General features: G+C 42.6%; 3 protein-coding genes across 3 annotated transcripts; all 3 read right to left on the bottom strand.

Moving 5' to 3' along the window:
* Positions 1-2905: 2905 nt before the first annotated feature.
* LOC138770561 (olfactory receptor 5V1-like) lies at positions 2906-5402 on the bottom strand. The gene is made up of 2 exons (XM_069949665.1): positions 4487-5402; positions 2906-2958 (listed from the first exon to the last, which is right to left on the bottom strand). The coding sequence occupies exons 1-2, from the start codon at positions 5400-5402 to the stop codon at positions 2906-2908; spliced, it is 969 nt and encodes a 322-aa protein (XP_069805766.1).
* A 7943-nt stretch (positions 5403-13345) lies between these two features.
* Positions 13346-14272, bottom strand: LOC138770559 (olfactory receptor 5V1-like). Its single transcript, XM_069949664.1, has one exon. The coding sequence runs from the start codon at positions 14270-14272 to the stop codon at positions 13346-13348; it is 927 nt and encodes a 308-aa protein (XP_069805765.1).
* An 8768-nt stretch (positions 14273-23040) lies between these two features.
* Positions 23041-23976, bottom strand: LOC138770741 (olfactory receptor 5V1-like). Its single transcript, XM_069949950.1, has one exon. The coding sequence runs from the start codon at positions 23974-23976 to the stop codon at positions 23041-23043; it is 936 nt and encodes a 311-aa protein (XP_069806051.1).
* Between the last annotated feature and the right edge of the window lie 2573 nt (positions 23977-26549).

The raw sequence follows: 26549 nt of genomic DNA, 5'->3' as shown, positions 1-26549 counted from the left end.
CAGGCTCATTTTTCAAAATCTGACCTGTTTCACTTTATGCGCTTATAGCTCAGTGATGCTTTAACGTATGCTAGCGATTCTGAGATTGTTTTTTCGTCACATATGGCACTTTATATTAGTGGCAAAATTTGGTCACCACTTTGTGTGTTTTTTGTGAAAAACATCAAAATATCATGAAAAATTAAAAAAATTAGCATTTTATGAACTTTGAAATTCTCTGCTTCTAAAAAAAGAAAGTCGTATCACAAATTAGTTACTAAGTCACATTAACGATATGTCCTCTTTATTCTGTCTTCATTTCCTAAACATATTTTACTTTTTTAGGGTGTTACGGGGCTTAGAAATTTATCAGTAAATTACCACATTTTCGTGAAAGTTTCCAAAACTGTTTTTTTTTAGGGACCAGTTCTTTTTTTAAGTTGATTTAGGAGGGTTGTATACTGGAAACCCCCATAAGTGACCCCATTTTGGAAACTACACACCTTAAAGAATTAATCTAGGGGTATAATGAGCATTTTAACCCTACAGGGTTACAAGGAACATGAGAGAAAAAAGCACCCCAAAATTTGTAATTCAGGTTCTCTTGAGTACTACGGTACCCCATATGTGGCGTAAACCACTGTACGGGCACACAGCCGGGCTCAGAAGGAAGGGAGCGCCAATTAGCTTTTCCATTGCAGATTTTGCTGAAGAAGTTTCCGAGCGCCAGGTGCATTTGCAGAGCCCCTGTAGTGTCAGCAGAGAGAAAATAAACATAAGTCACCCCATTTTGGAAATTACACCCCTCAGAGAATTCATCTGGGGAAGGATGAGCATTTTGACCCCACAGGTGTTAGAGGAAAGTATTCAAAATTAGACAGTAAAAATGAAAAACTCGAATTTTTCCAATAATATGTTGGTTAAGTTTGAAATTTCACAAGGAACAGGAGAAAAAATGTACCCCAAAATCTGTAACGCAGGTTCTCCTGAGTACAACGGTACCCCATATGTGGGCATAAACCACTGTATGGGCACACAGCAGGGCTCAGAAGGGAAGGAGCGCCAATTTGCTGGAGCAAAACCACAGCTAGTAATAGTTATTAGAATAGCGCAGTTACTAAAATAAAATAAAAAATGAGATTACAGGTAATGTGGGGTGGTTACGGACAGTCTGGGGTGGTTACGGGTAATCTGGAGGTGGTTACAGGCAGTCTGAGGTGGTTCCGGGTATTCTGGAGGTGGTTACCGGCAATCTGGGGTGGTCACGGGCAACCTGCTGTGGTTACGGCAACCTGGGGTGGTTAGAGGCAACCTGGGGTGGTTAGAGGCAACCTGGGGTGGTTACAGGCAACGTGGGGTGGATACGGACAACCTGCTGTGGTTACAGACAATCTAGGGTTGGTACAGGCAACCTGCTGGGGTTTCGGGCAACGTGGGGTGGTTACGGGCAACGTGGGGTGGTTACGGACAATTTGGGGTGGTTACGGACAATTTGGGGTGGTTACGGACAATCTGGGGTGGTTACGGATAAACGGAAGTGCTTATAGGTGGGTACCTGTAATCTGGCGTGGTTACGGGCAATCTGGAGGGGGTCACTGGCAATCTGGAGGGGGTCACTGGCAATTTGGGGTGGTTAGAGGCAAGATGCGGTGGTCAGAGGCAAGTTGCGGTGGTCAGTGGCAACGTGCGGTGGTCAGAGGCAAGGTGCGGTGGTTGCGTGCAATCTGGGGGTTACATGTAATCTGGCATGACTACGGGCAAACTGGAGTGGTTATGCGCAACCTGCGGTGGTTATGGGCAACCTGGAGGGGTTACAGACAATCTAGAATTGTTACGGATAGACTGAAGTGCTTATAGGTAATCTGGGGTGGGTACATGTAATCTGGAGGGGGTCACTGGCAACGTGCGGTGGTTATGTGTAATCTAACGTGATTACGGACAACCTGGGGTGGTTACGGGTAATCTGGGGGGGTTAGGGGTAATTTGGGAGTAAACTGCATTTATTACTATAATAAAAAGTGTGTTTTATTTTTTTGTATGTTTTTCACTTTTTGCACTTTTACACATTTATTTTCACTATATTACTATGATTAGTGTGATATTTTCTATCACAGTAATCATAGTTCAGTGACAGAGACCAAATTGGTCTCTGTCACTTTAAATTTTCAGAGTTGGCTGGTTGTGGAGCACATGCGCACATCAGAACCAGCCAGGATGCCAAAGAGAAAGGACCTCCCAGGATCAGGTGAGTATATGGGGAAGGGGGGTGACTGGGGGGCGACTTGGGGGGGGGGCACAGTATCACTTTTTATCCTCTGTCACCAATCATTCATGGTGACGGGATAAAAAGTGCTGGGGAGCACATGGCACAAGCGATCAGCGTAGAGCCTTTTTTTACTGTATGTGCTTCTAAGGCCTTATATACCATCCGAGCCATCATCCATGCCACGACCCTTGCTAAAAAAATAGGACAGTTCATAGTGCGGATGGCGGCACGGGTGCCTCCCCCCACTCCTGCGGCCCGCTCCCATGTCTCCCGATCCCTTCACCACTCTTGTCTCTCCCCACTCCCATCTCCCCCGCTCCTGTCACCGCTTGTGTCTCTCCCTCGCTCCTTTCTCTCCTTACTCCCATCTCCCCCACTCCTGTCTCTCCCTGCTCCCATCTCCCCTAAAGCCTAAGGCTGGGCACAGTGGATAATGTCATGCAAACTGTCTTTTTTTTTTTTTTGTGGTTGGAGGTCACAGGCGTAGTTGGCGGGCCATTTTAAAGGCTAACAATAAGCTCCAGCTTAGTAATGGATTCTGTCAAGACAACTTCTACTACTATGCTACATCCAAATGAGAAAAGAGAAACACAGACATTACCAAACAAAAAAAATATTGAAATAAAACCTGTAAAAACCCATTATTCAGCTATTTATTGTTTAAAAAAAAAAAACTGTTGTATATATGTGGACAAGATAAGGTATCAGGGAGGCTAGTCTGGCATGGGCAAGGGGTAGGTGAAAAGCCTGAGGTGGGGGGCAGATAAAACTCTAAAGGTAGAGGGGTTAGGGTCTGGTGTGAGGGGATGGGTGTAATTGTGACCAGTCTGGGGTAGGGGATTTGGGATGGGGAGATGTTAGGATGATGGAAACATAGACGATTGTAGGCAGAAAAAGACTACCTGGTCGATCTAGACAATCTAGTCTGCCCTTTAAGTATTTTCTTATTATCTTAGGATAGATTTATGTTTATCCCAGGCAGGTTTATATTCAGTTACTGAACATTTACCTACCATATCTTCTGGAAGTTTGTTCCAAGCATCTACAACTCTTTCAGTAAAATAATATTTTCTTGTGTTGTTTCTGACCTTTCCCCTAACTAACCCCATATTGTGGCCCCTCCCTACTCCCATCTCCCCCGATCCTGTCTCTCCCTACTCCCATTTCCCCAGAGGCCTAAGTGGTATCAGGGAGGCTAGTCTGGCATGGGCAAGGGGGGGGGGGCAGATAAAACTCTAAAGGGAGAGGGGGTAGGGTCTGGTGTCAGGGGAAGGGTGTTATTGTGACCAGTCTGGAGTAGGGGGTGGGGGATGGGGAGATGTTAGGGTGATGGAAACATAGACAATTGTAGGCAGAAAAAGTCATCTGGTCCATCTAGTCTATCCAGTATTTAAGTATTTTCCTTTTATCTTAGGATAGATTTATGTTTATCCCAGGCAGGTTTACATTCAGTTACTGTAGATTTACCTACCACATCTTCTAGAAGTTTGTTCCAAGCATCTACTACTCAGTAAAGTAATATTTTCTTGTGTTCTGACCTTTCCTCTAACTAACCCCAGATTGTGGGCCCTTGTTTTTTTTAGTTCAGTTTATTTATTTATTACTTCCCTCTTGAACCTTCTTTAGTCCTTCAACATATAGGCATGCTCTGTTACTTATGCAGAGGTCGGATTGGGAAGCCGACCTCTGCACTTCAGGTATTCTGAATGGTGGTCACTACGAGACTGTTCCAAGATGTATAACTCATGTTCCTGAATGACTGATCAAGCCCAGACCATATAACTATACTTAAAATTTTACCTTGACTTGGTATCTCAGAACTTTGAATGTATAAACCCACACCACAATACGTCTTCCAACATAATGCTATTTACTTCAGATTTGCATTTTCAGAGCTGCCTCTCGAAACGTCTCAGACGAGTAGCGTTTCCTGACACTGACACCCTCGGTGAACGGCGGCATGTGGAGCTCAACCTGAGCCAGAGAGACTGTCCTATCCCGAATTGCATCTGAACCTTATGGATGTCACATTACACAAATGTGTAAACATGCCTTGTAAATATTGTGCAAATGTAAAGTAAATAGCATTGTGATGGAAGACGTTTTGTGGTGTGTGTTTATACATTGGACTATTGTCAAGGATTAACAAGCTCCAAGCTACACACCCAATCAGGGTTGAGCACTAGGCGATTGATAATTTATTCTGGTCTCTGAACTCAGATCAGTGGTGTACCTTCCAACACATGGTTCTTCTGATTGCTTTTTTGACATCCTTGTTCCTGATACTGTAAATAATTGGATTTAGCATTGGAGTCACCACTGTATAGAGGATAGTAACAACCCTGTCCTGTTCAGGAGAATAGGCATAATGTGGCCGTAAATGCATGAACATGATGGCACCATAGTACAAAGTAACCACAGTAAGATGAGAGGCACACGTGGAGAAGGCTTTTTGTCTTTGTTTGTTGGAACGAATCTTTAGTATAGCTAAAGTGATATAGAGATAAGACATAAGAATCAACAAAAAAGAACCAAGAACAATTAAACCAACTGATATGTACTTTGCTAACTCATTAAACCAAGTATCTGCGCAAGAGAGATGGAAAAGAGGGGGCATTTCACAAAAGAAATGCTCGATAATATTGGACCGGCAGAAAGGCAATTGAAAGGTGTACAGTGTGAGAAGGAATGAGTTAAAGAAGCTTGCAATCCAACATCCACCTATGAGATTCAAGCAGAACCTTTTGCCCATAATAGTGTTATATTGCAAAGGCTTACATATAGCTATGTATCTATCATAGGACATGACAGCCAACAATAAACATTCTGAACCCCCCAAAGCAAGATGAAGATAAAGCTGAGCTGCACATCCAAAGAAGGAGATACTTTTGTCTCTAGATAAGGTAGTTATGAGAATCTTTGGCACAACAGTTGAGGAAAAGCAAATATCAATGACAGCTAAATTGGTCAGGAAGAAGTACATAGGGGTTTGTAGTCGGGGGTTTAATAGAACAAATATGATCAATATAAAGTTCCCTGAGACTATGACAAGATACATAAAAATAAAAAGCAAAGAAAAGACAACCTGAAGACTAGAGACGTTAGAGAGTCCAAGAAGGATGAATGTTTTCACAACTGTTTGCGTTGAATTTTCCATCTAAAATCGGGATTCAAAAATTCATAGTTTAACAAATATAATAAATAAACAAAGTTATAATTTAACAAATCTTTTTTCATATGTATCATAAGAAGTTGTTTTCAGGATATTAGTCATAGTTCAAGCTCATCAAATCCACTTATTGTGTTAACAGTTGTTCCACGTTTGTTATTCCAAAAGTGTACCCTATTAATCTTCAATCATTAAAACTTAAAATACATTGAAAACAAGTGTGACCTCTCCATCATGATTAGGACCAAAGAGCTGTTTACGGACACCAGGGACAAAATTGTAAACCTGAAGATTTAAACATTTATCTGGAAACCCCCTTTAAATTTAAAGAGGTCAGAAAGAATAATCTAATAAATTAATTAACTTTTAAAATTGGAAATTGTCTTCTTCTAAAATATGTACATTTGGTTTTCTTTGGCTTTCAGTTCCTGTCTCGGACAGAGGTGGCAGCAGAGAGCACTGTGTCAGACTGGAAAGAAAACACTACATAAGTATGGGAAGACTTGGGATTTTGAAATAGAAGTAAATTACAAATCTATATAACGTTCTGAAACCACTTGATTGGAAAGAAAAATATTTTTTATCAGAGTACCTCTAAAATAAAGATATACTTACTTGAAATCTAGGTCCAGTCTCCTGAAGGAAGCTTTTTAGTCTTGTGCTGGTTGAGTATAGAGTACAGAGTGTCTCAATGAGTCCCTCAATCATATCACTGCCTCCCTAACAGGGACTTCCTGAGTTTAGTAACCTAATACATTTGGCCACTGATATCAAATTCCTAACTTGTGCTGGATAGCTTGTTAGAAGGTAGAGGTGGATGGGGAGGAGGGATTCCCCAGAACTGTAGACGTTAAGAGGCCAAAGAGGGTACAGGTTTTTGCCATAGTAGAGGGCTGCTAAGACGAACCTTGGGGGAAAAGTTGGTCTAATAACATGAAAAATACGGTAACTGCGCAGATGCTATAACTAAAATTATGCAAATGTAAAAATACAGCAGCACACCGCAAATTATATGATATCTATATATACAAAATACTGTACATAAAAATAAGAAAAATAAGATTCTTAGCAGACCATTTGATCAAATAGTCTATATGATCCCACCATGATAAGGTGATCTCAGAAAGCATCAGAAACCTTAACCCCAATCCCATCCCAGAGACCCAAGTTATCCATAGTATATATCGATATGGCTGTAGTAAGCTCTGATATTACAGTAACTTTACACCATCAAATTAAAGGAGCACAGATATGAACTGGTCAATAGTCACCGACCAACGCAGCATCATAATGATTGCACATGCAAAAAAAGTAAGTACAGAAAGTCAGATGAAGTGAGAAATCCTTGGGTTTGAATACAATTTTATACACTGCTCAATCCCCATTGCATGGCTCATTTAATTCACTGGAAAGTTTGCCTGTTGCTGACAATTGGCAAAATAAAATTCCCAGATCAATTAAAATTTAAAGTATTGCAAGGAGTAACGGCTTGTTTTGCCAACTTTAAGCAAACATTCTTGGATGTGTCTTTAAAGAAGAACACAATTTTATTTATAACACTATAACAACAGATCAGTTAGGAGAAAATGATAGGATATTAGTAAAATAGCTTATTGATGATGATAAGAAGTAGTGTTATAATGTGTACACAAACTTATAATACTAAATAGGAAAGATGGGAACTTACATCTTCACCAGAAGCTTCATACTTCATCTGGCCATGAAACTTATGCTGTGGGATAATAATAAGCTCCGATAGATAAGAAACTTAGGCCTAGGTAACAAAGTTATGTGAGATGTGAAATTATAAAGTGTATACCCATCAGATTGATGATGCCATCAGATCAATGATATGATCAGTAATGTTGATTATGACATCAGATTGATGAAGTCATCAGATTATAATGGCTTAATCAAATGTCATCAGTGATGTTGATGATGATCAGATCGATGATTATTTAACTGATCGTCATCAATTATAAAATCAGCTTTAAAATTGATGTCATCTAACTGATTATGTAATCTGAGATGTCATTGATGACGTCACCAGATTAATGATGTCATTGATAACATCATCATATTGATGATGTCATCAGAGATGTCATTGATAATGTCATCAGATCGATGATGTTATCAGATTGATGATGATATCAGCGATGTCATTGATTACGTAATCATATCTATGATGACTTCACTAACTGTCATCAGAGATGTTATCGGTGATGTCATTAGGGATGTCCTCAATGATGTCATCAGATCGATAATGTCATTGGTGATGTTCATGATGTTATCGATCAATGATGACATTATCTATGTAATCGAGGATGTCATCAAACTGATATAGCCAGTGATGTCACTGATGTTGTCATGGTCTTCAGTAACTGACACAAAACATGAATACTACCCAAAGAAAAGGGGTGTCAGATAAATAACTGGAACACCAGCCAAGCTGGGAAAATCCTTATTGTAATATAAATGCTATCATTTAGACAAGACAACATCTAAAATCAAGTAAAAACACACATCATACTGTACAGCACTGTCTTAGGTAATAGTACGGTCACAAGACCCTGTCACTGGGATATAAATGTCCACTTCCTACATGATCTCATGTTATGAGAGTATATTGAAACTAAAACCTACAATAAATGTCACTTTACCGTATAGAGATAAAGTGCTAGTGCTAGGCAAGTGCAACTACAGGGTGCAACACAGACAAGTCTATATACGAATGCGGTGTCCTACTACGGGTGTTACTGTTATATACACCCTTCATAAAAGTCTGTACTTGTACTTGTGTGGTGATGAAAGTAGGACTAAAGTTTCGCCACTAGATGTCACTCTAGTAGATATGTGTATTTGGAAGCTGTACAGCTGAAATGTATAAAGGGTTATTGCTTCTTTGTGTGTCATACGAATCTGCAGACCAATAGGAATCTGTTCTTCTCTTCTATCAGCTTTCTCTTTACTTCTTCTGTTGCAGTCTTCACCCACTCACAGCACACGTTAGTTACGCTAGGGAAGGAAGTCACATGGGGGGAGGAAGTGTATGGGTCTTTCGTGTTGGACATTGTGGAGGAAGGACGCAAGCTAGATAGCTCTCCACAGTGATCCTATCTGGGCCCTGGACCTCTTTTAGGTCCCCTGCCAAGCCAGTCTTAGCTAGAACGCTGTATGGGTAGGAAGCAAGAAAGGACTCAGCTAACAATTTTCTTACCAGTAACGCTACACAGCACTATGCACTGTTAAACCCCTTCTAGGAGAGGACAAGTCAGAGACAACCTCAACCCACGCCATGGACAAGTAGTGTCACAGAGCAGGACAGTATCCACAAAAGCCAAAGAGTTAGCAACTAATCTGGATAGAGCAAAGTTGCGATAAGCCTAGGAACTCTATCTATCTCGCAGCGCAGGTGTCAGCAGGAAATGCTCAGCATTCCGCTCATCCCAGGTAACAAGGTTTGGGGCCTGTGTCACCCTCTAGGAAGGTTCAGCCGAGTCTAGTGGCCATAAGGGGATGTGAAGACTAGTCAAAGGTCAAGACATGGGTACAGGTGTTCTTTTCTTCTTCTTCTTCTAAGTATTCTACCTCATCTTCCAAGATCCTGGCAGAGCACAGTACTACTTGGGTTGATACTCTAACAAGATCCTCCTCTCTGCTACTCTGCTTCTTTGTATTACTCAGTACACTACTCGGTACGACTATATCCTAGACTGCATTCTTACTACAGATTTGGTTGCTGTATTGTCAAGTATTTGTCTGGAACTATTGTCAAGTATATTATCAAGTGCTTTATTAGGAGAAACATCATAGTTGCCTAACCTTGCCTCAAGCACGTTTCTTCTTAGTAAAACAAGCTTATTTAAGTTAAAGAGACTCTGTGATCTTTCGCTTTCCATTGACACAGTACACCACCTAACCTTGGGACATTTCCTCTTTCTGTGGGTGGTGGTTCTTATAGTCTGGGAGGGTCACCACACCACTCTGGCCATCCGTAATCACACTAACCCAAGGGACCCCGTAGCAACCTGGCAGGACACTGACCACAGAAGAAAAAGGTACAACCAGCCTTGTCATAAAAAAGCAGGCGTGCCATCACACTTGTGCGCCTAATTTGCACTGGCGTTACAAAGTAACACTCCAAGGTCCGGCTGTATCTCGGCCAACCACCTCCGGGATGGAGTCACATCTCACCATCTGGCAAGTGACTGGCCGCTCCTCCGATATAACAACATCAAGGAGAACCTGCATAAGGGCGTCATCCGTAAGTTCACTTCTCCAGCTTGTGCTTGGTTGTTTTTTGTCCAGAAGAAAGACGGGTCTCTCCATTGTTGTATCGATTAAAGGAGTCTTAACAAATTGAAGGTGAAGAACTACTATCCCTTTCCTCTGATTTTGGAGTTATTTGATTCTGTCCAGGGAGCCTAAATTTTCACGAAGCTGGATCTCAGGGGGACCTATGATTCGTGAGGGCGATAATTGGAAGGCCACCTTCAACACCAGAAATGGGCACTTCAAGTATCTGGTCATGCCTTTTGGCTTGTGTAATGTCCCAGCGGTCCTCCAGAAGTTTGTCAATGATATACTCAGCGACCTCATCTAAGCCTGTGTCATCATGTACTTTGACAACATACTGATCTACTCCCCTTATCTGCACACCCATACGTTTAGGGACCAACTATCTGTATACCAGGTTGGAGAAGTGAGTATTCATCAATCCAGTCTTCCATTTCTCAGGTACATTGTTTCTGACCATGGTCTGCAGATCGATCCAGCAAAGCTGTCTAGAATACTTCAGTGGCCACGCCTGTTGGAGTTTGAGCCATACAACAGTTCCTGGGGTTCGCAAACTATTATCAGCAGTTTATTCCCCACTTCTCCACTTTGGTAGCGCCAATTGTGGCCCTTACCCAAAAGGGTGCTGACCCCGGTTGGTGGTCGACCAAACCAGAGCAAGCCTTTTCTAAGTTGAAATTGTCTTCTCTGTCCTGTCATGTTTAGACCTAGCCAGGCCATTCTTCTTGGAGGTGGATGCTTCCTCGGTAGGCGCAGGGGCTGTACTTACCCAGAAGGATTTCTAGGGAAGACTAGAACCTGTTGCTTCTTTTCCAAGACTTCCTCCCCTGCTGAGTGTAACTACACCATTGGGGATTGAGAGCTTATAGCCATCAAGTAAGCTTTAGAAGAATGGCACCATCTCATGGAAGAGGCGAATCATCCAGTTACCATCTACACGAATAAGAACCTCCTCTAGACCTTCAGACAGTGCAACATCTCAATCCCAGACAAGCCAGGTGATCTCTCTACTTCTCCAGGTTCAACTTTGTAATTTTTTCCATCCGGCAGATGAAAGAACATAAAGGCAGATGCGCTCTTGCGGGCATCTGATGTCCTGGGAAAAGAAGACGCACCTTGTCACATCATTTCACCTGAGCGTCTGATTCCTGTAGCCCCCTCCATACTTCATAGTTTCCCTCCTGGCAAGACCTATGTATGCCCTGCGCTTCGTAGGAGGATATTGAACTGGGGTCATGCTTCTTGGTTGCTGGTCATCCTGGTATTGAAAAGACAGGGCAGTTGATATCTTGACATTTCTGGTGGCCAAGTCTTTACAAGGATGTAAAAGACTATGTGGCATCTTGTACCAACTGTGCCAAAAACAAAGCTTCCCATTTAAGACCTGCCAGTTTGCTCCAGCCCTTGCCCATCCCTGATCATCCTTTGGAACATATTTCCATTATCACTAACATTTCTTCATCATATTTTGTGCCCTTACCTGGTCTGCCTTTTGCTCCGTGTCTAGCCAATCTATTCTTCCAGTTGGTTGCATGGGCTTCCCAGACATATCGTCTGGTTGCATGGGCTTCCGGGACATATCGTTTTGGATAGAGGACCCCAATTTGTCTCCAGGTTTTGGCATGCCCTCTGTTCCCACCTCCAGGTGAAGCTAGACTTTTCTTCCGCTTATCAACCATACCGAGAGAGTTAAACATGTCCTGGGAAACTATCTCAGTTACTTTGTCTCTGCTGGCCAGGATGATTGGTCTAGTCTACTTTCTTGGTCAGAGTTTCCCTACAATCATCTGGACTCAAGTTCCACAGAGACATTGCCATTTTTTATAGTCTATGGGCGAGATATCCTCACCCTCCGTTGCATCTGTCTACATACTCCCAGGTACTGGCTGTGGGGGAATTCGTGAAAGACCATTTGGGAATAGATGTACCAATCCCTGATACGTGCAGCCGGTCCAGGTGAAGTGAAGTCTTAGGCTGCATTCACACGTTCCGGGAAATTTTACCGCCCATTGTTTTCTATTGGGCTATTCAGATGTTCCGTGATTTCACGGATCCGTGATCCGTTCCGTTAAAAAATAGGACATGTCATTACTTGGAACGGATGCACGGAAAGGATTCCCCATAGAAATCAATGAGATCCGTGTTTTTCACGGATGTACATGGATGTGACATCCGTCTTCATCCGTGAAAAACACGGAGGTGATGTAATCAATGTAATTTAAAATGCTTTAACACAGATCCATAAAAAAAACGGTCACGGATACAAAACGGATGAAAAACGGACTATTTTGCACGGATCACGGAGGTTGCTGCCGGACCACAATCACATACCGGGAAAAACACTGAACGCGTGAATGCAGCCTTAGGCGGTCAAGAAGAGGAGGCCTGCCATGACCTTTGCTCCTTTTGACAATGTCTGGCTATCTGCCAGTACGTGCAAAAGATCGCTAGCTATAAGTTGAGCCCACGGTTTCTCAGTCTATTCAAGATCTGGAGACACACGAATCCTGTCACCTTTAAACTCTCACAATGCAGATCCCAAACATCTTTCATGTCTCTCATCTAAAACTAGTGGTCCTCAACTGTTTCTCCAAAGTGCCCATCTCTCCTCCTCCAGCAAACTCCTCTGATGTCTACTCTATCAAGGACATCTTAGCCATGAAGATAGTTAGAGGGAGAAGATACTTTTTGATCAGCTGGAAGTGTTTCTTCCTAGGAGCTTGTGTCTGACATCTTAGATCGGGATCTCATTAAGAACTTCTTTCAGGCAAGAACGAAGGAGAGTCCAAAGGGGGTGGTTACTGTTATAGCAACAGCACGTACCTTTTTCCACAGCTGCGTGCCCTTTTTTATTCTGGCCGCTGGCTCCTCTCTCCCCTGGGCTCCTCCTCCCATCAGCTGGCTCCATCTTCTGCCCAGCACGCACGCCACCCATCTCCTAGGGCACGCTCGTCAGTTCTACCTAAACTTAGAGGGCCAGAGTGCCCCTGACTGGCTTCTGCATAGCAGCTCTACCTATAAATTGCTGCCCTGCCCTATTTGCTGGAGCCTCTGCATGCTTCCCGTAGTGTGTGGTCCCAGCTGTGCCCAGATTCCTGCCCGTGGTTCCAGCCTGTGATTCCTGCTGCCTATGGTTCCAGCCATGAGTCCTGCTGTGTTGCTGCTGCGTTCCTGCTGCCTGTAGTTCCAGCCATGTGTCCCAGTTTGCCAGCCTACGTGTCTCCAGTTGCACCTTGCACACCGCCACTAGCAAGCCAAGCCAGGGGTAGTGACCTGGGGGTCGCCTGCCACAGCAAGTCCATGCCGCCTTGCAGTGGGCACTGGTAAAGACCAACGGCCCTTTAAACTCTGCAACCTGGTGCTGCTTACGCCATGGCTAGTGGTGGTACAGTGGATCCATGACTCCAATTGTGACAACCAAATAGATATTCTGCTGGTTATACTCTGCCCGATTTTACATCCCAGACATGTTTCATATCTCAGGAGACTGGATATCAGAAAAAATACACTTTATTCTGAAGACATGACCAGCAGGTGACCCGCATTAGATAGAAACAGTGTGCGCTCTGTATTATTGCTTATCAGTGAATTTTATTGAAGGTCAATAAAAGCAAATGCAAAACTAATTATATACTTTAGAAATTCATACTAAAAAACTTTCTGGTACATTCTTTAAAGTCTGAATTTCTTACACTATAAATGATGGGATTAAGCATTGGAGTCACTACTGTATACAGGATAGAGACCACTCTATCGCGCTCTGGCAAGTAACTGGACCTTGGGCTCATGTACATACACATAACTGTGCCATAGTAGAGGGAGACAACTGTAAGATGGGATGTACAGGTAGAGAAAGTTTTCAGTCTTCCTTTAGTAAAGTGGATTTTTAGTATGGTGGAAATTATATGGACATAGGATAACAGTATCAATAAAAATGAACAAAGGGTAAATAGAACACCAGAGATGTATACTACTAATTCATTGAACCAAGTATCTGTACATGAAAGCCGCAAAAGTGGTGGCATCTCACAAAAAAAGTGGTTAACTTCACCAGACTTGCAATAAGGCAGCCGGAAGGTCAGAACTGCATGGATGACAGAGATCAAAAAGCTCACAGTCCATGATCCAATTGCCAGTGAGAGGCAACGTCTCTTATCCATGATAGTGATATATTTTAGGGGCTTACAAATAGCAATGTATCTATCATAGGCCATGATAGCCAACATCAAACACTCTGTAGCCCCTAGACCCAAATGGAAATACATCTGTGTTGCACATCCAATGAAGGAAATTGTCCTGTCCCGGGAAATTGTATTTTTAAGAAGGTTGGGCACAATAGTGGTGGAGAAGCAAATATCAATAAATGCAAGGTTACTGAGAAAGAAGTACATGGGTGTTTGGAGAGAAGAATGAAGACGCACTACAATGATTATTAGAAGGTTTCCAGATAATGTCACCATATACATCAGGATTAATATAAGAAAGAAAGGAGGTTGCAATCTCGGAATGTTAGAGAGTCCAAGAAGGAAAAAGGTTACTGATGTTTTATTCAGGATCTCCATATCATTTCTTGTTATTTTCTAATGGTTAGAAATTTAACTGAAGATTGACATTTAACATTTTGATATAGTAACATTATGCCCAAATGTACAGAGCATCGTAGCCTGACATCGCTAAACTTCTTGAGCTTCTTCACAATGGGACAATCTTCTACCTACACCAAGAGGAGGTATACTTATCTCTGAGAACCACAAACTGGACTGACTTATGCTGCATTAAGACAGAGACATTTAAAGTGAATTGTATATATAGGTGAGAAAACAAGTGAACATGAAACTAGGATGCAATGGAGAATGTTTTCAGGAAGGCAAGAAGGCAAAGGAGTAAACCATAGATTGTACCAACTCATCTCTGCAAACTGTGAAGCTGAAAGCCAAAAGGGACTTCTGCCTCTTTTTTTCCCCATTATCTTTCCAACAAACATTGCCTATATGGTAGGCAGCAGGGCCGGACTGACATGTCAGTTCTTGGCAGCACCGCATGGGATCCCAGGCGGAGCATATACTATGTGTATACGCTCCGGCTGGGATCCCATAGAAGAATAGGCAGTGTTCCACACCGTACAAAGTACGGCCGTTGTTGCAGATCTTTGCGGCGCCGCATGGGATCCCAGCAGGAGCGTATACTATGTGTACGCTCCGGCCAGGATTCCATAGAAGAATAGGCAGTGTTCCACACCGTACAAAGTACGCCATTGTTGCCGATGGCAACAACGGCCGTACTTTTACGTAGTGTGAACATTAAGCCAACATTCTGTGTCAACATTCTAAACCTAAATTGTAACTCAACATTCTATGACAGCATTCTACAGTATGTCAGAATGTTGACATAGAATGTAGGTTTAGAATGTTATGTCAACATTTTATGACAGAATGTTGGCATAGAAGCTTGACATATTCAAAACATAAATTCTATGTCAACATGCTATGACAATGTCAATGTCATGTTGCCATATGATGTTGTAAAAGAATGGTGACATAAAATGTATGTTTACAACATTCTTAGCCCAAATTTTCAGCCTACATTCTGTAACAACTTTCTATGTCAGATTGAAGGCTTAGAATGTTGGCATTGAATGCTTGCTTAGAATGTTGACATAACATTCTAAGTCTACATTGTATGTAAACATTCTAAGCAAACATTCTGTGTCAATGTTCTATATAAACATTCTAATGTTGTTATGTGGACTAGTGGGGTAGTTTGTGTACCAGGGCTGATTTTTTTTTTCTCCGAGTCCACTCCTGGTAGCCAGTGCCGTTTTGTGTAATCAATACAGCAGAAATGGCAATTCAAGTCTTAATTGAGTTAAAAATGTAATAAAAAATTTATGAAAAGAAATAAAAAGTGTAAAACGTAAAGTAGCATAAAAGAACATATGTACACTTATTGCCTGATACATTCCCAAAGTAGGAACACAGCCTTTGAGCTACTCAGATACACCTAGGATAACAGACTACGTAGTATGCAAAGTTCACTACACATTATTTTCTGTATATCCTAACCACAGATGTCACAGGTTCAGATAACTAAATAGTGAATTAAAAAGCTTCAGTATGTTTTAGTACGTAAGCAGTGAAGGTTATGTTTCAGTAAAGGATGCCCCCCCCCCCCCCCCAAATTGTCTACTAATGATCTCTTCCTTAAAGGGGTTATCCAGCATTAGAAAAACATTGTCACTATCTTCAATAGACAACATTACTCCAGTTGAAGTACAGTATGATTTGCAATTAAACTGTGCATGTCAATAGTTTTGATAGGTCCAGGTCTGAGGTATAAGGCCTGTCCCAATCAGGAGAATGAGTGGGAGACGATGCGCTGCAGCACGATCTACTCCTGCTCTGTGTTAGAAAAAAAAATAGGCTCATAATGTAAGTCTATGGAGCCTGACCTTTTTTTTTTTATACAGAGCAGAAGGAGGACATGTTGTTGCGTGGTCCTCTCCCGATTCGTTATACCAGTCGGTACAGGCCTGAACCCTTAGACCCGGGCCGATCAAAAATTTTGACCTGTCTATGACAGCTCAAAAGTTTTTACAAACAACAGCTACTCTTTAAGGTCCATTCACTTCAATTGAACTGAGTTGCAAAACCCTACCCAAACTGGAGACAAGAGTCATGTTGTTTCTGGAAGAAAGCGGCCATGTTTTTCTCACGCTGGATAATACCTGCCTCACATCCTCATCCTAAATTGCTTGCAACGGAAAAGAGGAGACTTCCCTGTTTGTCCTTTTGCAGAGCAGTGAGCATAGAAATCTGTGTTGGGGATGCCCCGAAGAGGCAGAGGGTTGGGGGTCCGAAGTACATTTTTGTCAGTAATGGATGTAAATAGTTCTTAGTTTATACTTACTGTACTGCCAGCACATAATGAACTTGCACAGCTTTCTCATCCATGACATTCAGTACTCATAAAGTATATGATCAGTCACCTGGATATTACCTAATAAATATACCTATTATATCCCCAGGGGTCTTGGTTGTGAGGTAAAAAAAAATGCAATCAATTAAATTAAATGTTAATTTTGTGTTTTGGATTTTCCCAGCACAATTACAATATTTTAAGGCCTTTTGAGACATTAACCATAATAAAAGGGTTTTCATAGTTTTGTAATTTAGTATTTTAACATGAAATATTAAAATGAACATGTTAAAGGGGTAATCTGACGTCAGATAAAAAATAAACATGCTGCAGAAGCATAAAGCATTGCTTGCCTTTCTGCCCCTCTTCTAAAACCGCCTAAAATCTATTTAGGTCTTAGTTCTGTATTTCATAGTTGCACTTCCCGAATGAGCATAAGCTCAGTACTACAAGTCCCAGAATGTATTGCTGTCCCTCAGCTCTTCATCACAGATCTCCCACCTTGTCTACTCCCCTCCCTCATCACTCCTGACAGTTCCCTACCCAAAGGTGTTGCAGAGCATCTAATTTCCCTGCAGACTATTGCATCAGTGAAGATGCAGCACCTTATGCTTTCGCTCCCTGTCTGCTTTATTTGTTGCTTCATTCATAACAAGGCAGCACACTGAAAACACACCTCACTCTCCATAAATGTCCTATTAAAGAAATATATTTATCTCTGAAGATGTAAGGAAGATGGTGAAGTAGGCTGGAGGGGACAGTTAGAGATGATCACTCGTGGGGTAGGGTTAGAGCTCAGAGACAAGATCCAGCTAGTCTGTGACAATAGAAGATGGTAGAGACAAGGATCTGTAGACAATACACATTTACAAGTTCTACTATTTTCCATTTCCTGCCAATGGTAAATCACACAAAAGCACGCTGAAGCCAATACTAATAGTAATAAAAAAATTCCTGTGTTATTGGCGTGGTCTTCAGTGGTTCATAGTGGTTGATAGATAACTCATGGTTAAGGCAGCATGAAAGTGATCACAGGTTCCCTTAAAAATTAGACTTTAAGGGTGGGTTCATACTGAGGAATTCTCATGGATAATATCCTCGGAATTTCGTCGGCTGTCCGCACGCCTTTCCGCTGGCTCCATAGACACCATTCTATGGGCCAGCGTATTCCGCTATCCGCCGAAAGAAGTGACATGTTCACAAGAATTCCTCAGTATGAACCCATCCTAAGAGGGACATTTATTAAGACCGGCGTACTTGTACACCAGTCTTAAATCAAGCCCAATCCCCATTCACCACAACAGATTTACTGACCTGACGGGACCTACCCTTGCCATAAGGCAGGTGCAGAATCTACACTTGCTCTGGAGCAGGTGTAGATTAGTGCCATGGTTTATTTCAGGTCCCCCAGAGTGTCTGTAATGTCTGCAAATATAATGGTGATATTAATAGCTTGTGTTACCTAGATATTGAGTGGATCAATAAACCTAGGTGATTGCCTCCAAGAGGTTTTGGGTTTTTGGATTGTGAAACTTGCCACCAAGAGCCCAGCTCCCTTTTTATGTGTTGCGTGCATTGTGTTTTTCTGTTACAATGTATCAGTTTTTCAACTGACTATGTAGACTGCTTTGTGCAGCTGTATCACGAGACATACCATAAGTTATGGTCCAGTAAGCAGTGGAGAGGTTTTCAGACTGTGCACAGATGAGGCCACCTACTATATGAGGGCTGCACAGGGGGGGCATCCATTAGAGGGGAGTGCACAAAGTGGCCTATTATATAGGGGCTGCACAGAGAGTGCAAGAAGGGAGTTGCCCCTCTGTGCAGTCACCATATAGTAGGTGGCACCCTCTTTGCACTCCTATAGTTCAGGGCCCCCCTTCTGTGTAAACCCTTATGGTAGAGGGCCATACCATTTAGTCCCCTATAATAGGTTTCTCCCTCTCTGTTGTGATCCTAAAGTAGGTGCTCCGCCCTCTCTGTAGTTCCACTATAGTACAGGGCCCTCCTTTTTACAGTCCCCTATAGTAGATGTCCCCCCATGTGTTGTTCATATGTAGTAGAGGTCCCCCTCTCTGTAGTTCCTTATAGTAGGCAGCCCCCTCCATGCAGTCTCTTATTGTAGGTGGCCACTTTTGTTTAGTCCCTAACAATAGTTACTACCCTCCTTCTGTGTACTTCTCCTAAAGTACAGGGTGCCCTTCCCTGTGAAATTCCTATAGCAGGGGAGCCCCTTCTGTAGAGTCCCCTATAGTATATAGTATAGCAGATGCCCCCTCTGTATAATCCTTCTATAGTTCCCTCTGTGTAGTCCCATATAGTAGGTGGCTTTCTCTTTTAAGTCTCTAATAATAGTTGATACCCTGCTTCTGTGTACTCCCCCCTATAATACAGGGCCCCAGGAAGTCCCTCATAGTAGTGGACCCCTTTCTGTAGAGTACCCTATAGTAGATGCCCCCCTCTGTGTATTCCCTCTATAGTAGAGAGGAAAAACAGATCTCTGATCTCAGAGAGACCAACCAAACGTTAACACTGCCAATTGCTAGTGAAATCGCTCAATGCAGTGAAATCCTAGGTACATTGCCCCCTGGGAAACATGAACATGTAAAAGAAGAGCCTGTGAAGCCTCATTGAAGAGTCTCTAAACACAGGACTAGCCAGATATCCCTCTGGGAAGGACCCAGCCAAGGGGTGGCTCCTGTAAAGAAACCACCAAAACCACCATATTAAGCTATAAGTCAATGTAATGACAAGGGAAAAATCAAGGCCAGGTATCCATCCACAGACAGCAGTTTCAGGGTGTTGCCCCTAATCAGTGTGGAGCAGGATTCTGGCGAGGTAGGCGCAATGCCTAGTTGAGCAATAAGAGAAATAGATTGCTGATCTCAGGGAGACCAGCCAAACTATAACACTGGCGGCTGCTAGTAAAAGCGATCAATGCAGTGAAATCCCTGTCATTACACTGACTTATAAGGCCACTTGGTAGTTTTGGTGGTTTCCTAACAGGAGCTGCCCCTTGGCTGGGTCCTTCCCGGAGGGATATCTGGCTAGTCCTGTGTTTTGAGACTCTTCAACGAGGCTCCACGGGCTCCTCTTTTGCATATTTATGTTTCCAAGGGGGCAATGCACCTAGGACTTCACTGCATTGAGCGCTTTCACTAGCAGCCGGCAGTGTTATCGTTTTGCTGGTCTCCCTGAGATCAGCAATCTGTCTCTCTTATGGCTCTACTAGGCATTGCTCCCCCCTAGCCAGAATCCTGCTCAACACTGATGAGGGGAAACACCTTGAAACAGCTATTTGTGGATGGATACCTGGCCTTGGTTTTTCACTTTTCATTACATTGACTTATAGAGCCACTTAATATGGTGGTTTTGGTGGTTTCCTTACAGGAGCCACCCTTTGGCTGGGTCCTTTCCGGAAGGATATCTGCCTAGTCCTCTGTTTCGAGACTCTTTAATGAGGCTCCATGGGCTCTTCTTTTGCATGCTCCATAGTAGATGGCCTCTCCTCTGTGCAGTCCTTTATAGTAGTGGGCCCCCCTTTGTGCAGTGACTTTTAGCCCTGTGCAGGCTAGGAAAAAGAAAAAGAAAGAAACTTACCTAATACATACTCCAAAACTGCTGCTGCTCTCCTCTCTGTCTTGGACACCTGTTAGGGTATGTTAACACTGAGTAAATGTGGCAGAATTCTGCCTGCCTCAGTGTGCCATAGCATGTCTATGAGAAGGCTCGCACACCTTTGCTACAAGAGTTGACATGTCATTTGTTTGTGCGGAGGCAGCCTGTGCGAGCCCTCTCATAAACAGGCTATGGCACACTGAGGCAGGCGGGATTCTGCGGCGGAACTCTTCACCACATTTACTCAGTGTGAACATACCCTTAGGTTCAATCAATTGCATGTGCATTGTACAGAGGCACAGACAATTGAATGGTGCATTTACCTGAGAATGTGTGTCCTAGATTCCCGAGACGGCCCTGCAGCAGAGCTGCCATCAAGGCCCACTGGAATATTCTCCGGTCCTCCAGTGGGTTATTCCGACACTGGTGGTGGCAAAAAAGTGGTTCCTTTGGTTGGATTTAAATTAAGGCATCTGGAAGGTAAATACATGGATCACAGAGTTCAAAAAGTTCACAGTCCATGATTCAGAAGCCAAAACCAAAGCTTTCAAAACCAAATTATAGAATGATAGAGTCTATGATTTTCTATGATCTGTTATTTTGCAAAGGCATTAATAAGTTCCATGATAGCCGAAGGTAAACATTCCGTAGCCCCAGAGCCAAATGGAAATATTTGTGTGTGTTGTGTAATGAAGGTGCCATCTATGTCCTGATGGTGCTGATTGGGAGCTGCTTGTGCTTGTCGGAAGATCAAATGATCCTCTACTGAAGATCTGTCTAGAGCAGTGCTTCTCAATTCCAGTCCTCAGGCCTCAGCAACAGGTCATGTTTTGAGGATTTCCATAGTATGGCACAGGTGATATAATTATATAGTGCATCAGGTATTATCACAGGTGTTCTTTGTATGGGAAATCCTCAAAACATGACCTGTTGGTGAGGCCTGAGCACTGGAATTGAGAAGCACTGGTCTAGGGCATCCAGAGCCTGTTCCTTGTTTGTGTCTACCCTTACGTATCCACTACCGCCAACAAATAACACCTTGATCAGAATGGCCTAGATGGCTGGCAGTTCACTGATATGACTACCTTGCATCTTTCAGTCCAAAGATCCGCCCCTTTTAAAGTCTGTCAACTGGGCAAAATGTCTTTGTTTACCTGGAAGAAGCATATGTACATATGTAAACAATCTTACCGAGAGGTACACGACCCACAGGTAGCCTCTCAGTGTCTAATCCGATCACACCTATAATCATTTAAATATCTACTTTTTTGGTCAATAACTGAATATTGGGCATTTAAAGGAGAAGTACGGCCAAAATTATTTTTTGATATGTTATTACTTATGTAAAGTTAGACAAATTTCTAATGTACATTAATTATGGGAAATGCACATATACTGCTATTTCCCTTAATTTATTAGATCATGTAGTGTTAGAATTCTTTCAGATACAGTGACGTCACGACCCAGGGTGTAATTCCTATGGAGTGTCCAGCAAGGGGGCGCTCTATATGTAGAAGTCTATGGGACTTTATTGTTTCTATGGATGCCTATGTAAAGTGATGTAATGTAGTGTACAGTGTGCTTTATTGATTGAATACATCTATGGAATAAATGTAAATAATTAGTACATTAGGAGGGTACCGAGCAGGGAGGGAGGGAGAGAGGTGCCTGTGCATCTACTTCCCCCCTACCTCCCTGCTCTGTGCTGCTGCTGCCACATATACACAGTACTACTCCTCCCATCATCTCCCATGATGGGGGAGTAGTACCAGGGCCATCTTCATCACTGGTAAGCCGCCGGACAGCCGCCCACCACCCTGCCCACCCGCCTGCCGCCGCCGCCCTCCGTTGCCCGCCGCCGCACTGAACTACTATTCCCATCATCAGATGGGAAGAGTAGCTGGGTTATCCTATCACATGCCGGGCGCAGGGAGGAGCAGCTCATCACACAGGGGCTTCTGTACAGCCATCATGCCCCCTCCGCTCCTCCCTCCTTCTTCCGGGATCCGGGGAAACTTGCCAAACTTGGGAGTCAGCCATGGGATAGGGGGAAGTTTACCCGGATCCCGGAAGAAGAAGGTGGGGGGAGCGGAGGGGGCATGATGGCTGTACAGAAGCCCCTGTGTGATGAGCGGCTCCTCCCTGTGCCCGGCATGTGATAGGATAACCCAGCCACTCTTCCCATCATCTGCTCATACTATGAGCAGATGATGGGAATAGTAGTTCAGTGCAGCAGCAGGCGGCTGTTCGGCCGGCTTACTGGTGATGAAGATGGCCCTGGTACTACTCCCCCATCATGGGAGATGATGGGAGGAGTAGTACAGTGTATATGTGGCAGCAGCACCGAGCAGGGGGGGAGGTAGATTCACAGGCACCTCTCTCCCTCCCTACTCGGTGCCCTCCTAATGTACTGATTGAATACATTTATGGAATACTTTGGGAAGCAAGGACACTTGTTCCCCAAAGTATTCAATAAATGTATTCATTCAATAAAGCACACTGTACACTACATTACATTACTTTACATAGAAATCCATAGAAACAATAAAGTCCCATAGACTTCTAAATATAGACCGCCCCCTGCTGGACACTCCATAGGAATTACACCCTGGGTCGTGACGTCACTGTATCTGAGAGAATTCTAACACTCCATGATCTACTAAATTAAGGGAAATAGAAGTATATGAGCATTTCCCATAATTAATGTACATTAGAAATTTGTCTAACTTTCCACAAGTAATAACATATCATAAAATAATTTTGACTTGTTTACATGTTATCCCATTAGTTAGACAATTCAATAGTATGATATAGAGCTAATAGCCTTTTTTATGATTACAGTGATGTCTTTATTTCTTATACTATAAATGATGGGATTCAGCATTGGAGTAACGACTGTATAAAAGATGGAGACGACTCTGTCCCGATTTGGAGAGTAACTTGATCTTGGACGCAAATACATAAACATAATGGTTCCATAGTAAAGCGACACAACTGTAAGGTGGGATGCACACGTAGAGAAAGCCTTTTTTCTTCGATTTATGCTGTGAATATTTAGTATAGCATTAATTATATGAATATACGATAGCAGGGTCAATAAGAAAGAACAAAGAGCAATAAGTCCACCAGAGATATATACAGCAATTTCATTGAACCAAGTATCTCTACATGAAAGAAGGAAGAGTGGTGGCATTTCACAGAAAAAGTGGTTTACATGGTTGGACTTACAATATGGCAACTGGAAGGTGAAGACCGCATGGATGACAGAGTTCAGAAAACTCACAGTCCATGATCCAGCAGCCAAAAATAGGCAAAGTTTTTTGTCTATGATAATGTTATACTGCAAAGGCTTACATATAGCAATGTACCGATCATAGGCCATGGCGGCCAAAATTAAACATTCTGTAGCCCCCAGAGCCAAATGGAAATACATCTGGGTTGCACATCCCAAAAATGAAATCTCCCTACTATGGGATATTGTATTTGCAAGAATTTTTGGGACAATGGTGGTAGAGAAGCAAATATCAATAAAAGCAAGGTTACTGAGGAAGAAGTACATGGGTGTCTGGAGTCGGGAATTAAGTCTAACCACAACGATCAGTAGAAGATTACCAGACAAGGTTGCCGTGTACATCAGAAAAAACAATATAAAGAACATGTGCTGCAGTCTAGGAGCATTAGAAAGACCTAGAAGGATGAAGGTTCTTGCCAAAGTTTGGTTCACATTCTCCATAATTTTTGCTATAAAAGATAACAGTTACTATTGTCGGCCACGGTAATGCAAATTTTCTGACTTTACACAAGGATTATTTTATAATATAAAAATGGAAAATTAGAAAATCCCTTTAAAAATTCTTTAAAAATAAACACATTCCCTTTAAATGGTCTTGAGGCTTTTCTTCAACACACACATAGTATTAGATGTTTTTGCATATTAATAAATCTATTGCCTATTACCTAACTTTTTTTATTATAAAAAAAAAAAGATTATATCCAGATGCCTGGAAATACTGTGAGGATAACAAAGAGTGGAATTCAGGCCATTCAACTTAGTAGTTGCAACGACTTACCGTAACGTTCATGTACAAAAGGTCACGAAAAGACATTAACAGGTAGTTACCAATGTATTTGCACTTAGTCCCTTTCTCCATTTGACCATCGTTCTCTTCCTATCTAAATGACTCAGGAGCAACAATGTCTACAGCTAACAAGAAACATATCAGCAATGATTCAAACCTGGCTAAATATATACTGTTCTGTATACAAGTGTGTGTGTGATCCCGTGTGTCTTTTTAATTTATGATCTTTAAGTGGAAAACTAAAACCAATGTAAAACAATATAATTGAATTATTGGTTTGAGTGTTTGATTTTCCCAATACAATTATCAAATCTGTCTTGCTTTGGGGAAATTTGTCTTCATTACAATACATTTATTACTACAACAACTAATAAAAATAATGGTAAACATAATGTTGCCTGTCATTTCAACATCCTTTTATTTTAACAAATTAGACTCTAATTAGGATGCGTAATTGTATGTAGAAATAAAAGTTGAGGTTAGCACCTGGTAGGGATTGAACCTGTCATTACATGCTGTCTGTCAGGAGCCGGCCATCCGGCGCAGCTCCCGGAGCGGAGCGGAGCGGAGCGTCCGGCTGGCCACCTGTTAATGCCAACGGCGTCCCTTGGAGCCGGTCCGTCAGGTTGCAGGAAGCACGCCGACGGCGTCCCTGTCGATCTGCTCAGGTGGTAATCATTGTGACATGCTGACTGGTACCTGACATCAATGCCCCATCAATACGAAGTCTATGCCCCAACCACACCTGGGGCTGGGACTCTAGCCTCCATGAAACTTCTCCCCTCATCATGCTCCTTCCCTGCAATAGAGCCTCTTTGAGTCTGACTTATGGTAGTTTACACAGGCAGATTTATCTCACAGATTTTTGAAGCCAAAGCCAGGAACAGAGCATAAATAGGGAACGAGAAGGAAGGAAAGACTGAGATTTCTCCTCTTTTCAAATCCATTTCTGGCTTTCGCTTCCAAAATCTGTCAGATAAATCTGCCTGATTAGCTAGCTTTGTATCATTATTGTTTATTTCCTGGTTTCCTGATTCTGGCTTCACGTTTCAACTTTTGACTTCCTGACTCTTGATTTTGTACTGCAACGACTGATAGATTCTGACCCGGCTTGTTGACCCTGCGACTACTGTGTTTGTTTTGTTTTACCCTGTCTCACTTATATAAGAACAGTGACCAGTCTTCAGGTTGGGGCCGGCCTGCTATGGAGCCGATTACTCCCAAAGAAAGGAACGGCGGGGTGGGTGTCAGTGTTAGGGCTTCACGTGTCCTATGTTCCTGGGTCCCAGCCTGACACTGTAATTACAAGTCAGGACCATCCAGAGGGGCTTATCTCTGCCCCCTTGACCAGTTTGATTACAGGAAAAGATGTATCAATCTAGGCTGGCAAGGCAGGAAGAAGCAACCAGAGACCACCCAGATTACTTGTGGTTCAAGTTCAATCATGAAAGTGATGACTAGTTACCTTTAAACAGGCTAATAGGCAAATAAGCAAGTACCAGTTGAATAGACATGATTGCTGCAAATGACTACTCACTCCCTCCATTATCCCATCGCTGAGCCCTATCTTTAACTGGATTGAGAGACCCTGCGCTGTCTGATATCACTCTCGCTAGGGCTGTGAATTGAATTAAAGGAGAAGTCCGGCAACATTTTTTATTAAAGTATTGTATTGCCGCCCAAAAGATATACAAATCACCAATATACACTTATTATGGGAAATGCTTATAAAGTGTTTTTTTTTTCCCCTGAACTTACTACTGCATCAAGGCTTCACTTCCTGGATAACATGGCGATGTCACGACCCGACTCCCAGAGCTGTGCGGGATGTGGCTGCTGGAGAGGATGATGGCAGGGGGATGCTCAGTGTCCCTCCAGTGCCCTGTGTCCCTCAGTGTCCCCCTGCCATCATCCTCTCCAGCAGACACAGCCCACACAGCTCTGGGAGTCGGGTCGTGACATCATCATTTTATCCAGGAAGTGATGCCTTGATGCAGTAGTAAGTGCAGGGAAAAAAAGCACTTCATAGGCATTTCTCGTAATAAGCGTATATTGGTGATTTGTATAAATTTGGGGGTCAATACAATACTTTAATAAAAATTTTTGCCCGACATTTCCTTTAAGTATTTAGGGTAAAATATAAAAATGCATCTACATCCTGCAGCATGCTGCCATGCTATTAACTGTAAGACAATCTGCAGAAAAAAATGTCCATAGTTAATACATG

The sequence above is a fragment of the Dendropsophus ebraccatus genome, chromosome 13, assembly GCF_027789765.1.
Source record: "Dendropsophus ebraccatus isolate aDenEbr1 chromosome 13, aDenEbr1.pat, whole genome shotgun sequence".
NCBI classification, from domain to species: Eukaryota; Metazoa; Chordata; class Amphibia; order Anura; family Hylidae; genus Dendropsophus; species Dendropsophus ebraccatus.
Note: the sequence above shows the minus strand (reverse complement) of the source record. Positions and strands in the feature narration are given on the sequence as shown.